The 15,153-nt window shown below is 48.7% G+C and overlaps 5 protein-coding genes across 5 annotated transcripts; 2 read left to right on the top strand and 3 right to left on the bottom strand.

The window, feature by feature from the left end:
• Nucleotides 1–50: 50 nt before the first annotated feature.
• T310_6743 (Fatty-acid amide hydrolase) lies at nt 51–4,024 on the bottom strand (the record flags this gene model as incomplete). Its single annotated transcript, XM_013470444.1, has 7 exons — nt 51–1,044; nt 1,096–1,380; nt 1,452–1,595; nt 1,832–1,971; nt 2,305–2,375; nt 2,427–3,702; nt 3,755–4,024. The coding sequence occupies 7 exons, from the start codon at nt 4,022–4,024 to the stop codon at nt 51–53; spliced, it is 3,180 nt and encodes a 1,059-aa protein (XP_013325898.1).
• Nucleotides 4,025–5,081: 1,057 nt separating this feature from the next.
• Nucleotides 5,082–6,004, bottom strand: T310_6742 (uncharacterized protein; the record flags this gene model as incomplete). The annotated part of the gene is made up of 2 exons (XM_013470443.1): nt 5,082–5,794; nt 5,860–6,004. The coding sequence occupies 2 exons, from the start codon at nt 6,002–6,004 to the stop codon at nt 5,082–5,084; spliced, it is 858 nt and encodes a 285-aa protein (XP_013325897.1).
• A 1,202-nt stretch (nt 6,005–7,206) lies between these two features.
• Nucleotides 7,207–9,302, bottom strand: T310_6741 (uncharacterized protein; the record flags this gene model as incomplete). Its single annotated transcript, XM_013470442.1, has 6 exons — nt 7,207–8,212; nt 8,273–8,363; nt 8,455–8,766; nt 8,915–8,993; nt 9,044–9,200; nt 9,253–9,302. The coding sequence occupies 6 exons, from the start codon at nt 9,300–9,302 to the stop codon at nt 7,207–7,209; spliced, it is 1,695 nt and encodes a 564-aa protein (XP_013325896.1).
• A 441-nt stretch (nt 9,303–9,743) lies between these two features.
• Nucleotides 9,744–11,314, top strand: T310_6740 (uncharacterized protein; the record flags this gene model as incomplete). The annotated part of the gene is made up of 4 exons (XM_013470441.1): nt 9,744–9,776; nt 9,835–10,177; nt 10,232–10,395; nt 10,448–11,314. The coding sequence occupies 4 exons, from the start codon at nt 9,744–9,746 to the stop codon at nt 11,312–11,314; spliced, it is 1,407 nt and encodes a 468-aa protein (XP_013325895.1).
• Nucleotides 11,315–11,970: 656 nt separating this feature from the next.
• Nucleotides 11,971–13,002, top strand: T310_6739 (uncharacterized protein; the record flags this gene model as incomplete). Its single annotated transcript, XM_013470440.1, has 1 exon — nt 11,971–13,002. One exon carries the CDS (start codon nt 11,971–11,973, stop codon nt 13,000–13,002), a length of 1,032 nt encoding a protein of 343 aa, XP_013325894.1.
• Between the last annotated feature and the right edge of the window lie 2,151 nt (nt 13,003–15,153).

Raw genomic sequence — 15,153 nt, 5'->3', positions numbered from 1 at the left:
AAATCATAATGAAAAAAAAAAACAAAATAAGAATAATAAAATACAATTCATCACGACGACTGCTTCATCGTCCCACAGCTCGCGCAGGTCCACCACTCCGTTTCCATAAACGTTCCACAGACATGACAGATCCAGCCCAAGGGCCGCTTGGGTGTATTCCTCTCCAGCTTGGCGAGGGCTTCGGCAGCGCTTGTCCGCGGCTTGAAGGCTCTGCTGCTTGCTGAATATTGTGATGCCGGCCTGCTCAGAGGTTTCGATGTGCTGCTCTTCTTCCCTTCGGGTTTGTTTTTGGCTGGTGTTGTGTTCGACTCCGGTCTGGACTTGGACGTCGACGTTGGCGGTGGCCGTTCAGAGCCGCAGGCATCGCAACAGAGGAAGTTTGGTGGGTTCTCCAGCGTACAAATCGGACATGACCAGGCGTCGTCATACGATGCATTATTGACTGGAGTTGTACTGATTGTATCATGGTCTGATGACGACCGTGGAGGCTGAGGTTTGCTGTGCTCCGGCACTGGAGGTGGCGAAAGAGTACTTCGAGGTCCTGCAGGGTTCTCCTGGCTGGGTGGGATATATGATTGTCCATATTTCTCCCGCTCTTCCTCTTGGATCATTTCAATGTAAGCCTGCATGATCGCTCGCTCATTCGCATCATCTTCCTCGGCTTTTGTCCTGAATCCATTCCGGGAAGCCTCTTCTGCAAGCCTCTGACTGTCTTTCGTCCCTGAAGCGCAGCCGTTCATCACTTCAATCCGTCGCTGAGCAGCGTCCGCAATAACCTTGCGAATATCAGCTCCCTTCATGATGGGAGCGCCACCGAGCCTCTGACCAGACCCGGCCGACAGCGTACGTCGCCGTTCCGCCGCGACACGCGCCAACCGGCGGGCTTCGTCCAAGGGAATCTTGCGACCTCCAAGGCGCCGTCCCTCTGAAAGAAACCCTTCACCCGTGTAGCCTTTACGGGTAAGCTCCTCATGCTCGTCACGGAGCTGATTCCAAAGCGCATGGAACTCTTGGTTGTGAGGTCCATGGACAATATGGCAGAGTCTGTTTCTCATTAGAACAGAAGGGCTGTCAATAGAAGAAAATGCCACTCACTCATGCAACATGGTATCAACAACATTCTCCAGTGGAAGAAATTGGCGCTCGTCGGTAGGATATCGCAGCCGGAGACAAATCTTTTGCCCGGCATTGATATTCAACCCTAGGAGATTCCGTTCGCTGGGGTAAAATTCGCATAAAGTTCCTACTTTCCAGTTCCGCTGCCGCATGATTGGCTTCACGAGAGAAGCCACTTTGCGGAGCATAAGGAGGGCCTCGGATTCTCTAGGCCGATGCTTGTCATGTTGATATTCCAGCACCAAGGGATCGAGCTCCCGCATCCTGAGCGATCTCGATGGCTACTAGATCGCAGAAAATAAAACGTCTCCCTCCCCTGATTCAAAATTACTGACTGAAAAGTGGCCTTTTTGATGCAGTTGGAAGACGTTGATAGAGCCAAAGAGAGCGTTGTAAGCTGATTGAGTTTGGGAGGCAAAGGGCACACTGACTTGCAGGCAGCCGCCGACACGTCAGCAGAGCAGAAGGGATCAGGAACGCTGGGAATATTGAACTTGAAGAAGAAAAAACAAATACAGAAAGAAAGAAAGAAAGGATCTAAAAAATACAAAAAAAACAAACAAGGAGAAAGGGAAGACTGGATTGAATAGGAAGATGGACAATGTCGCAGCCAGCTCCAGCTGTCGCAGGGCGGCAACGCGCCGCAGATAAGCGGAGTTAAGGATTGCGGCCAGTTGGCCGGTGGCGGTGTATCACGTGATCACTGTATACCTACACATTCACCCACGCTGCCTGGCTGACAAATGCACTTTTCATTTGCCATCTGGAATGTACTAGCATGATAGTGGATTGATTCATGATGCTTTTGTGGCTATGGAATCTGTGTTCTGTTTGTTGCACGATCATAAGAGCATTCTATGATGTATTTTGTATATTTATATAACTGTATCGACGGACATTCCCCAGCTATTAATGAACATTAAACTGTCTCAAGCTTAAGAAGAAAGAAAGAGAGAGAAGAAAATGCATGTTATCAAAGTCCAAACTTCATGAATATTTCCGAAGTTCTGTCTACGTCGCTCATCTGGAGAAAAATGGCAACGGAATGTGCTCGTGAATGAAATCCAAGGCTTCGAGGACCTAAAAGAATACTCAGCTTTTTCTTGTTCAAAAAATAATAGGAAATAAAAAAGTACTAGAGAAAAAAAAGGACCAGAAAGTAATCTCGAACTGTCAGGGAATACACACCTTTTCGTCCTCGAATGGCCGTCCAACCAGCTGAAGAGACACAGGAGCATCACGATAGACTTCCGGATCATCTCAACCATCATCAGTGATTCTGCCAAAGTGAATGGATTCTCAAAACTCACAGAGCTTGTAATTGAACTCATCCTTCTCATTCCTTGGTTTATAATCCGCTTCAATATGATCCACATCCGGTTTCACCTGCGTAACGGGGAAAACAGCAGCTGGATAGTCGAGCAAGTTCCACTGAGCGGTGTATCCCCAGTATCGAGCTTGGTTCAGAGGCGGCGCAGCCCCAGGACCTATAGGGCAGAGGATCACATCGACCATGCCGGTCGGATGACCGTCCGCATCAACGCCTGTGGCAGTCTCGTTCCAGAGCTTCGCATAAGCTCGCTTGTACTCCTCATTCTTCGCCAAGAGATCCCACAGATCCTCCATCTGGAGACGCCGTCGATAAGGGTTCTCCTTGATAATGAATTCCGACAGCGGCAGCAGGGGCTCACCGCCGTCCGTTAAAATGTCCAAGCCCTCATGGGCACCGTCGCAGTAGTAGAGAGAGGCAATTCGTTCCCACGCATAGTCATGCCTGTACGGCTTCCAATCCACCACTTCAACTCCGGGTACCGTCTGCAACTTCTCCACGACCTCCTTCAAGGCTTTTGTGACCGGAGGATGGGGCCTAACGACACCGTCGTCCCAAATGACGCCTACCTTGAGCTTCTTCTTACCAGATTCGTCGTCAAGGTAGCTCACCTGGTCCCGCCATGGAAATGGAAACAGCGATGTCTCCTTGAGCCACGGCTTCGCATCAATGGCTGTCTTCATCAGCATTCGCAAGCCTTCCCGACTGGCACTCAGGGGTCCCATGACAGGGACAATGCCGAAAGGCCCTCGAGCCGCTTTTAGGCCATCAAAAGGAAACCGGCCGCCAGTAGGGCGCAAACCGTAGATTCCATTGTTCGCCGCAGGACTGCGGATGCTTCCACCAATATCGGTACCAAGTCCCAGGACGCTCCCACGTAAACCGATTAGCGCTCCTTCTCCGCCAGAGCTGCCTCCGCTCGTCAGGCGGCGGTTAAAGGGGTTGACCGTTTCTCCGTAGAGATTGCTCGAACAAGCAAGGTGCATGAGCGTCTGGGGTTGGGTTGTACGGGCGTAAAAGACGGCGCCTGCTTTCCACAGGATTTGCAAGGCATGTGCATCCTCATCTGCGACATGATCCCACCAGGCGATAAATCCGGCATTCAGGCCGCGGCCTTTCATACCAATGTGCTCCTTGACACTGATCGGCATCCCGTGGAGGGGGCCAATTGGCTTTCCATGCTCTTTCAGATAGTTATCGAGGAATTGAGCCCGTTCAATGGCCTCATTGGGCAAAAGCTCGGTTATACAGTTGGTCTGTGAATGATGTTAACTCGATTCTCCCATACTTTATAAGCTCAAGGTTTACCAGCTTCTGAGCAAGACCAGCGCGACGTAGAAAAGCAGTGATGACTGCTACGCTTGTCAGTTCCCCCGAAGCAAGCTTCTGAACGAGAGCTTCCGGTGGCGTTTCCGTTATCTCGATTTCCGAAGGGGTAAGAAGCTGTCTGGGGATCTCTGAAACGTTCAGTGGCAGATCGGCCGGAACGTCTGGAACAGGCGGTTGGACGAGTGCAATAGATTTGTTTCTTGCTTCTTGCGCAAGTTTCGCAACCTCTTGCCAGGGTTTACGTGCCATGTCTGTGGTAGACAAGGTAAAGAAATTATAAAGGTGCGTTCCAGCAGCTGAGGCGCGTTGGAAAGAGGATAGAGAAGTAGCTGTCTGGATATCAATGGCCCATGTCTTCTTGAGATATATAGTTTATCTAGAGAGGCCAGAGGAGCTACCCCAACTGAGACACAGCAACGCTGCCTTGTGCCCACAGTAGGCACTCCTGTGGTGCTTTGGTCCAGTCATTGCGTGATAAGGGGACTTTGTGTAGATGAGGAGATTCGCCGTTGAGATGTAGCGGCGTATGATCCGGCCGCTGCGAATGAGGGGTCATGCCTGATAAGTCTCGACGCTTATCTTGAACCGATTAACCGCTAGACTTTCATTTGTCTGCGTGGCCCGCCTTTAGAGATATGAGTGCTAGGCACATCGATGCTATGCCTCATTAAAGAAGGTGGTCGCGAATTCCACTTGAGACGCCGGGATCAAGTAGTTTATCAGCACCTTATAAGATACCTTATAAGATGGATGATGCCAGATGATGATGAATCAATGATACACACTGTATCGAGTAATTACATAATTTCGGAGCCTATTTTACTTTGATTTGGTTGTTTGATTTTTAAAAGTTTGATTTATTCATCGTGTTGTAGTATTCCCTTTCTTATGCACCAGTTGAGTCTTCTGTTCTGTGGACATACCTTATGGTATTTGCGTCAGCAGAAATATACGTCTCCAAGGATAGAGATATAATCAAGCATTCCCAGAACAGGTGTTCTTGGCTGGGCTACCAGGCAAACGCATGATATTTTACCTCCACTGACCGTGACCATTATCATCTAATGTCATCTGGGTTCGGCCTGAATGTTTGAAGGCAATGATTATCTCTGCTGATTCACAGGTTCTGGATAGGCAATATTTTCCGATTTCGCTATTATTGATCATGTGGAATTAAGCATTAAGGACAACTACTATGGTGCCGTAATGGAAAAGAAGTTGATTGCTGATTCCGAAGTGAATATATTCAACTTGTCTATAAATCCCAACATCTCTAGACTCGCCCATGATACTTCCGGACATGGACTCATTGACACAACGCCTTTTCCATAAAGTCAACCAACTTTGGAAGGGTCTCCGACAGATCATCATACAATCCCACATGAGTCTTCCCCTTGACCAAAAACAGCTCCTTTGGCTCTTTTGCGCGCTCAATTCCTTCCTGACTAAAATAGAGGGTGTCCGCCTCGCTCCCTGCGATCATCAGCAACGGGCGCGGAGAGATCAAGTCGTTGAACGTGTATGACGAATAGTTCACCATGAGATCCACGCTCCGTGAGGGAAAGCGGTTGGTCGATCTGGGATGCTGTGCTCGTGGCGTTCGATAATACTGGCTCGCCTCTCGGAAGAGACATGGGGTGCCTTCTGGGATGTTGTCAGGGCTGTCTGGTATAATCGGAAGGAGAGGAGGCTGCTCTCCCTTGGCCTCTGCGAGTCGAGCCCTGCCGGATTCTTTCAGACCCTGGAGGACTGTCGCCCGATCGCTAATGGCCGCAGTGCCTTTCAATCCTTCGCGCCAGAGGGTGCCGGCACATACTGCGCTGACTGTGGCCACGGCCTTGATCCGCAAGTCGGTTTGCGCAGCAAATGGGACATAGCCTCCAGACGCGCAGATCCCCAATGCTCCAATGCGCTCAGGTTCAACCTCCGTGAGGGTTGACAGATAGGTTACCGCGCTTTTGACATCCTCGACCCTCTGATATGGGTCTTCCAGGCCCCGTGGCTCCCTCCGCTTTCGCCCTGATACGCAGCGTCAAAGGCGAGGGTGACAAATCCTGCTTCAGCAAGAAGCCTTGCATGCAGACCGGCAGTCTGCTCCTTGACTCCTCCCATCGGATGGCTAACCACTATGGCGGCACGTTTGCGATCAGGAGATGTCTGGGCGGGGAGATAGAGGTCGCCGACGATAGTGATTCCTCGGCTGAGAAACTGGACTTGACGACGAGACATGGTGGCGCTGAGCAAAAAAAAACTGATATTCAAATTAATCTGTACCACGTTGGAAATGACTTGGAATCTGTTTTCCACAGTAGACATGGTCAGGAAAGCGACCTTTATATAGTTGACATCAGGAAATCTGAAGCCCGAAAATCCACGAGCTTTCCGATGTGAATCGGAGATGCCATCACGGACGGCTGGAAGGATCACACCGTGCAGAACTCGGCGATGCTGTTTATCTCCGATTAATCTCCATAGAAATGATGCCAAAGAAGGAGGTATCGGCAGGTGTGGTGAGATTAACTGTAGAGGATACAGCCGTCATCATTCGTCGGGGATACCTGTATTGTACCTACACCGTCCTGGGGCTGCCATCCTGTAGGAGCATGGAAAGAGAGCATGGAAAGAAAAACTGCCTACTCATTAAGCGAAAAAAAACCAATTTAGACTCGTCATCCATGATCTGTAGATGTACTCGAGTTTCTTATTTCCATTCGCAAGGTTGTAGAATGAACAGCAGTTGTCGAAAACTGTAATGCACGGTACAGTCACGTGACGAATATAGCTAAGTCAGCAGGTGGAGCAGAGTTTAGGAAAAGACCACAGGTGTAGATTCCCATTTCTAGTGAAAATTGCTGTTTTGATCACAGTATGAGTGAGTCAAATCTTAGTCCTTCACAGTAATAAGGAGTTGGGTAAGATCAGCTAGGCAGGGGGTGCACTTTGTCCGAACATCAAAGCAGAAAAATCCTATGCCAGACAAAGTGATGGGTTGATGTAAGGGTCAGGTCAGGTGATCTCCAGCGTAGAAGCACCTACACCGACCTCTTGTGCACTTCTGTCCGAAAGTCCAGATGGAAAATGGCGTGTCGGACAAGACCCGAAATCCGTGACTTTTGATGCGAGGTTTCTAGTCATGTGACTTTCCTATTTAGGTTAGTGTGTTTATGATACCGCCTGTTGAATAAGGAAATCAAGACACACCGCCATTAACAGTTCGGTGGTTCTGCCGGCAGAATATATGCTGTTATCCAAAAAGGGTAACCAGACAGCCATTGCTTATCGCGAATTCACCTTTGGCTTTCAGGATTTCAATAATTGAAACCACTTTCGAGGGCATCTAATACTTCATTTTATACAGAGATCGATTGTATTCTGTCGGTTTGCGGGTAATGGACACCAAGAAATCGAGCATATTCATACGTTCTTGCATTCTAGGGGGCTGGTGGAAATGACAAATTAAGATCGAGTGTCTCCCAGTCCCATATTTGGCCCAGCTCACCAACATCCATGCAAGAAATATCATTAATCCCACTAGTATGTGATGTTTCCGTCTCTGGGATATGTAAACCTTGTGATGTTGGAGTGGAAGGCATGGTATGTGTGGAAGAGATATTCCCGGGGTCGAATCCAGCTGAGGTCTGATGAGTTCCAAGAGGTCCTGTGCTTGAATTTAAACTCTCAGGGGACACGGAATCCAATAATGCTTTTTCCTGAGAAGACAAGGAGAGCTTCGCCACAAGCGTGGCGAGAGTCGCATAGCATATTGCTCCTGTCTTTGTCATATGGCTGAGCCGTTCCATCATGTTGAGAAGCAGCCCGATGGCCTCGATGACCTCGTGTCGCCGGGGAAGGCTGCAGCTAGTGTCGTGCGTTATGGCAGAGCATAAAACAGCCGCTGTGTCAAAGATTATGAAAATGACGAAATGAAACTTTGCATTTATGGGGAATACGCAATCAAAAAGTTGGCGTGAAGCCTGCATTAGTTTGAGGGAGCAGTCAACAGCCGCTGGCCGGAGACTCCTCTCCATATCAGACAGGCCTGAATCAACACTCCTCGTGAGAAACGGTTTCAGTGGGTGAAGCATTATCATATAGCCCACAGCGTGCAGTTGGCCGCGCTGCAGAATAACATAGCGATGCTCTTCGTCCCACTGCGTGTCTGGATCGGTAACTCTATACGCAGGGGGGAACGACGAGAACCACTTTTCGATTTCTTGCTGGATGGTGACCGCTTGATCTGCAGGTAGGATGCCACCTGTCACCCCAGGTATTTTGGACAACATCTGGGCTAATTGACACTGAAGAGCCATGTGAGTTATCGGAGAGGGCAAATCGGGATCTGTGTCTGGAGTACTCTCCAACCGCAGGTTTGGCAATTCAAATGAGCAGCAGCTGTGGTTAATGATGAGCGGACGGGATAGCAACATAGACATTTGCCTTTCTGTTTGTAAGCAATGCTCGTATCTAGGAGGGGGGGGAAATGCCGAGGATTCTTACCAATCCCAAGTGTACAGAATGCACCAGATCCGCCTTCTCATCTCACGGTCAAACTCACTAATTCCTTGTGTGGAAGAGTCCTTATGCATTCCTGTCCAATAAAATATGTCAGTTTTTGGAATTTCTGCTGTAATTGCAAACCAAAATGCAGTTCTGCATGCATATAACAAGTTTCACAATACCTAGTTCCTGAGCCTCGTGTATAGCAGAGCACAAGGTATGCCACGACTCAGTAAACATAGCTTCAGACTTCAACCAGGATGCCGCGAGGAGCAATTGCTGGACTTGTGTTAGGCCACCTTTTCCTGGGCGGATATTATTACTTAGCTGCTGAGCAGCATGATGGTAGCGCTCGGTAAGGGTTTGGATGCTTTCACCCAACTGTAATTCGAGTTTCTGCCGTGTTTCTGCACCAAGGTACTGGGTAGAGCAGGCACAGACACGCAATAGAAGACATGTGAACTCTGGTCTGAGTTTCCGGCCGCTAGCTCTGTCTGTCCACCAAAGAGAATACTCTTGCGAAAATGTTGGTGGATAGATAACATAATACTGATAGTTGGCGTCACTCAGAAAATACTGTACCAAAATATCTTAAACGACGTGAGCAGACTATGAATTATGGTTGCTTTCATGCTCTCCTACCTGTATACGGCTTTGGAGGGATAGCGAGTAAAACGCTCTCCATCTCCACAGAGAAGACACCATTCAAAACATTGGAGCCCTTTGAAGCTTTGAGCAGAGGTTCAGCAGCTTGGTTTTGGGAGATCTTACTTCAATACTAGCGTATTCCCCCTGCAAGTCCTGGCTGTTAGGAAGATACCCTAGAACTCTAAACCCCTCCTCGCCAGCAACTGTTGAGAAGCCAGAGAGGGCCAAATCATCCTGCTCGCATTTCACAGTGTCCTCTTTGCGGCTTCGTGATAATGTCCTGGTCTCGCATTAGGTAGCAGCCAACTAGTGCGCATGGATCTCATGCAGACCTTGTTCGGCTGCTGGCTAAATTGACAGCTCTGGTGGGTCTTCTGGACATGAATTGACAAAGATGGGAGATCCTCCTTGTCTGACAGTGGTTACACGGCCACTCACGGTTGCACTGATGAGATCATTAGAATTTCCCTTGCATAGCTTGTTTATGCCTTCGGCACGTGGCTTGCCTTTTGCTTCCGGCGCTGGCACTCGGTGCATGCTGTAGCCGATCGCACGGCTTTCCCATGCCGTTTATGGCCATCCATCTCGTCGGATCATCTTGATAAAATCATTAAAATGGGATGACACGCTCCCAAGGGATCCTGGCGACATTTGCCTCATGCGCGGCCGCGTTTCTGTACTCGAGGAAAAGAAGCCCGATAGGCCGATATCAGTCATGTGACTGCGGAGATAATCGTATCGAGTCTTCCCATCGCGATTTTCTTCTTGTCGCTATCAACGTCACTTCAGCTCGTTGCAGCCCCTTTCTCTCTGATAGCCCGAGATGACGAGCGACGACCAGTTCTTCTTTGATTATGTGAGTAGCGATGCAACTTGACGGCAATACGTGCATGCGCTGACGTTTTCTCTCCCAGCTCGCCTCGATCCCAAATGACGTAAAGCGATACTCGGCTCAGGTCGCGGAGGCCATCGACCGTCATGTCGACCACGCTGCGTTAGTAGTTCGAGACGCGCTTTCGCGCTACTTTCCCGATGCTATCAGGCCAACTACGAATGAGATTCATATTCTTCGCCCCCCTCCTCCCCGATCGCTGGGTGAGCGCATATACGACTGGATGGTGCGGAATCGAGCATGGACCGCTGCGATCATAGCTTTCTTCGGGACCGGCAGCCTTCTGGTACTTGGCAGTAAAGCCCTTGAAACGAGGAAAAGAAGAGCCAAGAGAGCGGGTAATGGCGCACGAAAGGAGATAGTCGGTATGTTGTCCAGGACACTTCCATGCGGATGGTGAAAACTGAGTTATGGGATAGTTGTCGCTGGGTCTCCTCACGAGCCCATGACGAGGTCGATAGCCGCTGATCTCGAACGTCGCGGCTTTATTGTATATGTGACTGTCTTCTTTGAAGAGGAGGAACACATTGTTCAATCAGAGAACCGATCGGATATCCGGGCTCTACATCTCGACTTGACGACAGTAAGTTATGACTGCGAATCGCGTGATAATAGGTTAGCTAACATAGTTGGAGACGCCGTCGTCGCCCTCTGGGATCCATCCTTCTCTTAATACGATACACTCCCTTATTAGTCAACCGCAATACCCCATCCCCGGGGTTCAACCACACACCTGCCAACTCAGTGGCTTAATCCTTCTCCCTTCTTTAAATTATCCGACAGGACCAGTACCCACCATCCCAGCATCAAGCTGGGCGGACACTGTCAACACGCGTCTCCTAACGCCAATATTGATAACACAAATGTTCCTTCCTCTTCTTACTCACCGGAATACCAGCAGCACCATCCTTTTCCTCTATCCGTCGATCTCATCCTCCCTCTCAGCACCATTTGCGGGGCCTGAAGTCGCGGTGACGCGCGCGCTCTCAGGCTTTGCTACTTCACTCCGTCAAGAATTGCGTTTGCTGCAATTTTCTAATGGCTCGCCATGCAATATTGATGTCGTCGAGTTGAAGCTCGGCAATATCGATCTTGGCCCTCAGTATCGATCGGCGCATGGCCAGGTTGCTGGCACTGATATCTTGTCATGGAGTCCACAGCAGCGGGCTTTGTATGGTCCATCATACATGTCCAGCATTGAGCAGAGGCCAGTCGCGTCGGCCGGACCCAGCGCAATCCGAGGGTCGCCAGCGCGAAATCTGCACTATGCGATTTTCGACTCTTTGGCTCCCGCGCCAAAATCTATCTTTGGCAAGAAGAAGCGAAAGAAGCCTGTCGTGTACGTTGGACGCGGCGCCCGTACGTACGGCATCATCGGAGATTGGGTTCCTAGCAGCCTGGTTGGGTGGATGCTTGGGCTTGGAAAGCCTCGCCACTCCGTTGCAAGTTCGGATGGTTCAGGAAGCGGCACTAGCAGCGAGACCGGATGGGAAAAGGTCTAATTAGCACTCGTCCTGGTCAGCTGCTTATTCGTATCTGTGTTATCTGCCACTATCTTTCACAACTGTTGAACTCTCCACTAGGTGAGCGCGAAACGATTAATAATTGATTTCTTCAGGCAAGGTTTTATGACATGTCCCTTCTATTACTCAAGACTACATATATTCCATAATTACTCCCCTCTTTCTATTTCTCCACTCACTACAGGAGAGTCTCTACAGGACTGTGAGACAAGGGGCTCTGTTCGTTCATTGAGCCCCTATATTTTACCGTCATACAGCTACCTTTCTCTGATGCATCCAGTCTGGGAGGAGTGGATTTCCTGCAGGACTAATTATCCGTCAAGTGGGATATCTAACCTTGAGAATCTTTTTCTGTACACCGGACATGGATGAACGTCAGCTTCATAGCAAAGGACAAGCAAACATGGTTTTGGTGCAGCAAGTTGATGAATGGCAGCCCTGGCCATCCATCTCTTGCTGTCGATGATTTGATTTCGATTGAATCATCACGAAACTTGTTGCACATCCTTCTGATCTACCTGCACATATGGTGTATGATAGTATTGAAGACAATAAATCGAAATAGCTTGACATCACTGGAATTTCCCATAAGACATTAAAAATATAAGACTGTACAGTAGGTTACTGGGTACAGCATGTGGGGTATCATCTCAGACTCTCTGAAATACCATGTTGCGGCGAAAGTCGTCGGCAAAAGAGGTCATAAACAAAATATCATGATTTTCCTTTCTTTGCTTAACTTATTCTCTCCCTCTCGTCTCGGCTCATTTCTCTGCCACCGCCGGTCCCGCCGCTTCTACTCCCTGCTGTCGGGTTCCATACACAGCTTCAGGATCACGTTTCGACCTCTTGATCCTCCCACCAACGAGTCGACGGCGGAACCAGATCAGCGCCCAGGTCACGGCGAAGATGACGATGATGGCAGCGAGGATGGCGAAGCAGTAGCCCGCGACGCGGCCGCTGTGCTCGCCGTGAACGCCCGGGTCGAGGAACGAGTAGGTGTAGAAGCCCTCGGTGTAGTGGGTGAGGTAGGCGAGAGCCAGATAGAGGAGGAGGATCAGGACGAGGAAGGGCAGGTTGAGGAGCGGATGGGGCCGGGTGGTCGGGAGGAAGATCTCGAGGAGGGCGAAGAGGCCGATGAGGCCGTGCTGGGAGATATTCTGCCAGGCCTCGAAGACGAGCGGGAACCAGGGCGGCTGGTACAGGATGGCCCAGTAGACGATCAGGACGAGGAACGGGAAGGTCGTGACGCAGGAATAGTACAGGCTGTGCAGGGCGCGGAAGACGCGAGGCAGTCGGTCGAAGAGCACCGACCGGCCTGTTCGCGCGTAGCAGAAGCCGTGCACCGCCGATACGAGGAAGTAGAACCCCAGACCCCAGAAGTCGAGCCAGGTGAAGTAGCTGAAAGACTGGCCGATGTCGACGCCGGCGCCGTGCGTGCCCTCCCAGCCGAAGATGAAGAAGATGCAGAAGAACACGTAGAGGGCGAGCAGGGCGCGCAGCGCGGCGAACACGCCTGGTGGGAAGAGCCACGATGTTTCGAATGGATGGAGATGGTCCAGCGCGGGATCTGCCCCAAGAAGGTTGAGGAAGGAGCGCATGTCGGCGGGGAAACAAAGGCCAAGAGAAATCACATTCATTATCGAATTGTTAAGTCGATAACTTAATCAAACTGCATAGCGATCAAATGTTGAAGTAGTATAAGGGAAGAATGATTGATCTAAACGGTAGGAAAAGCTTTTTTCCAGCTAACAGCCATGCATCTCTTCACAAATAAGGTTTCAGTTTTGTTCCTGTTTTTGTAGAAAAAAAAACCGACTTATGCTCACTAAAAGAACAGTGCCTTGTGCCTACGTAGGCAACTAAGCCTTTAAAAGGTAGGTAATTGCGGCTGCAACCTCATGTCGGCGGATCTCCAAGCGGGGAATAGTAAGGTCGTACTTAAGAGTGCTTGGAACCGTGGAACGTTAAGATACAGGATATGTTTTCAGTTGCTCAATACATAGTAGAACATTATTTTCTATTAATCCGATTGATCGATCGATCTCATTACATACAACTTGTAGGTATATATAGTTACAAGGACAAGTTAGCAAATACCAAACCAATTTTTGGAGGAACACTTTCCCGTAGCATTTTCGTCTGATGAGAGGGCGGCTCTTTCTAAAATTACAACAGCTGTTTCAGTCGCAATAATTCTTGATGACAGGGATATAATATGCCATCTACGAGACAAAATCATTTATGAAATGATCATTGATTGAGGTTGGTTTTTTTTTTAGGACATGATAATCATAGTTTTAACTAAAAGAAAAAAATATATATTTTATTTTTAAATTAAACATTAAGATTTTCCTTTTTTTTTCTTTTTGAAAGAACTTTTTGGAACTTTTATGCCTTAAAAATTATGCGGCTTCTGGAGGCTGGGTCCGCAGCATGTCACCAGGTTTCTTGCCTTTAGGATGCTTCTGGGAATTTTTTAGGTTAACAGATCGGTTTTACAATTTCGTCATTACAGATCCATTCCAACTTTTGCGTGGATATACTCCGTACGACGTTTGGAGAGAGCTGGATCAATGGTTCGCCGGGTTCGGGAAGGTAAGATTTATATAATAATTATTTATCAGATCAAGAGCCGTACAGCTAAGCAGTATTCTCTTCTAACAATGACATCCCGTCCCATTTTACTCGTCAATTAACATTATATAAAAGGTTCTTTCTTCATTTCCTTTTTTTTTTGAAGAAATGTAGAGCATTAAACAAGAAATGCATCCATCAAAAAGAACAGGTAATAAATAGACAGTGCAAATGTGGAAAAAGTTTTTACAGACAACAGGTCAGGCACAAGACCAATTCAATTAATTCATCTTCTCTTCTGTGCATGGTTTACCGGTTTCAGGATTAGAATTGCTCCTTTTTAGGTAAAAGAAAAATACGGAGTATGGACCTCTATGCCCTCCCCTCACGTGCAACATAGCAATCACGAGCACGAGAATGAGCACGGGAACGCTTTACCAGTACGGCCTCGACAGCACAACATAACATCAACCGCCTTCATGCACGAGCCTAAAATGTACTGTGGCGTCGTGAGATTATCGACGAGGGCAAAGAGAGTGAGTGAGAGCTAACTGTCTTCCTCTCAGATTCTAGAAACCGGTCTCTTCTATTTTTACACGACGTACAGCTAATCAGGTATTCCATCGGCAGGTCAATACGGCATAGGATTCTCTCGTCGAGTCGTCATCGAATTCTTCTGGAACCATGTGGCTGTCAATAGCTGTCCCATGCACACGGATCCAGGGATTCTGGCTTGAACTAGCGAAAGCACAGACCGGAAGAGAAAGGGGTTGACATCATCATCATCATCCCCAGCCTGATAACGGACATCTAATTCGGAATTCACGTTTCTGGGCTGGTCTATTCTGAGATTCTCACTGGAAAATGTAGGGAGACCCGATGACATTTACTCGTGGAGTAAGCAAGAGCCCAGTGCTCTTTCATCAGAGTGCATAATTGAACGTGATACAGAGTACTGGCTTTTGTTTGATCGTTCCGTCTTATTGGGAAGCTCCGCAGCAGATCTGACATCTAGCTTCTCGCGTGCCCTCATTCAGCAATATCTACTCCGTACTGTCTTGTCCTCGACGCATTGGCGCATTGGGCCGTTGGAACAACAGTCTGTCGTATGGCTCGCTAGATGGAAGGTGAAAAATGCTCCAACGACATCAGGGGAGATTTCATTACCAGGACATTGATTTTCTTCCCTTTCGTCGTTTCTTTCGACTTCTTCATACTGTGAAACTGCTGTGTTATTCTCC

The sequence above is a fragment of the Rasamsonia emersonii genome (assembly GCF_000968595.1).
Source record: "Rasamsonia emersonii CBS 393.64 chromosome Unknown ctg1118621760443, whole genome shotgun sequence".
In the NCBI taxonomy this organism is placed as follows: domain Eukaryota; kingdom Fungi; phylum Ascomycota; class Eurotiomycetes; order Eurotiales; family Trichocomaceae; genus Rasamsonia; species Rasamsonia emersonii.
This window is presented reverse-complemented; position numbering and strand designations above follow the sequence as displayed.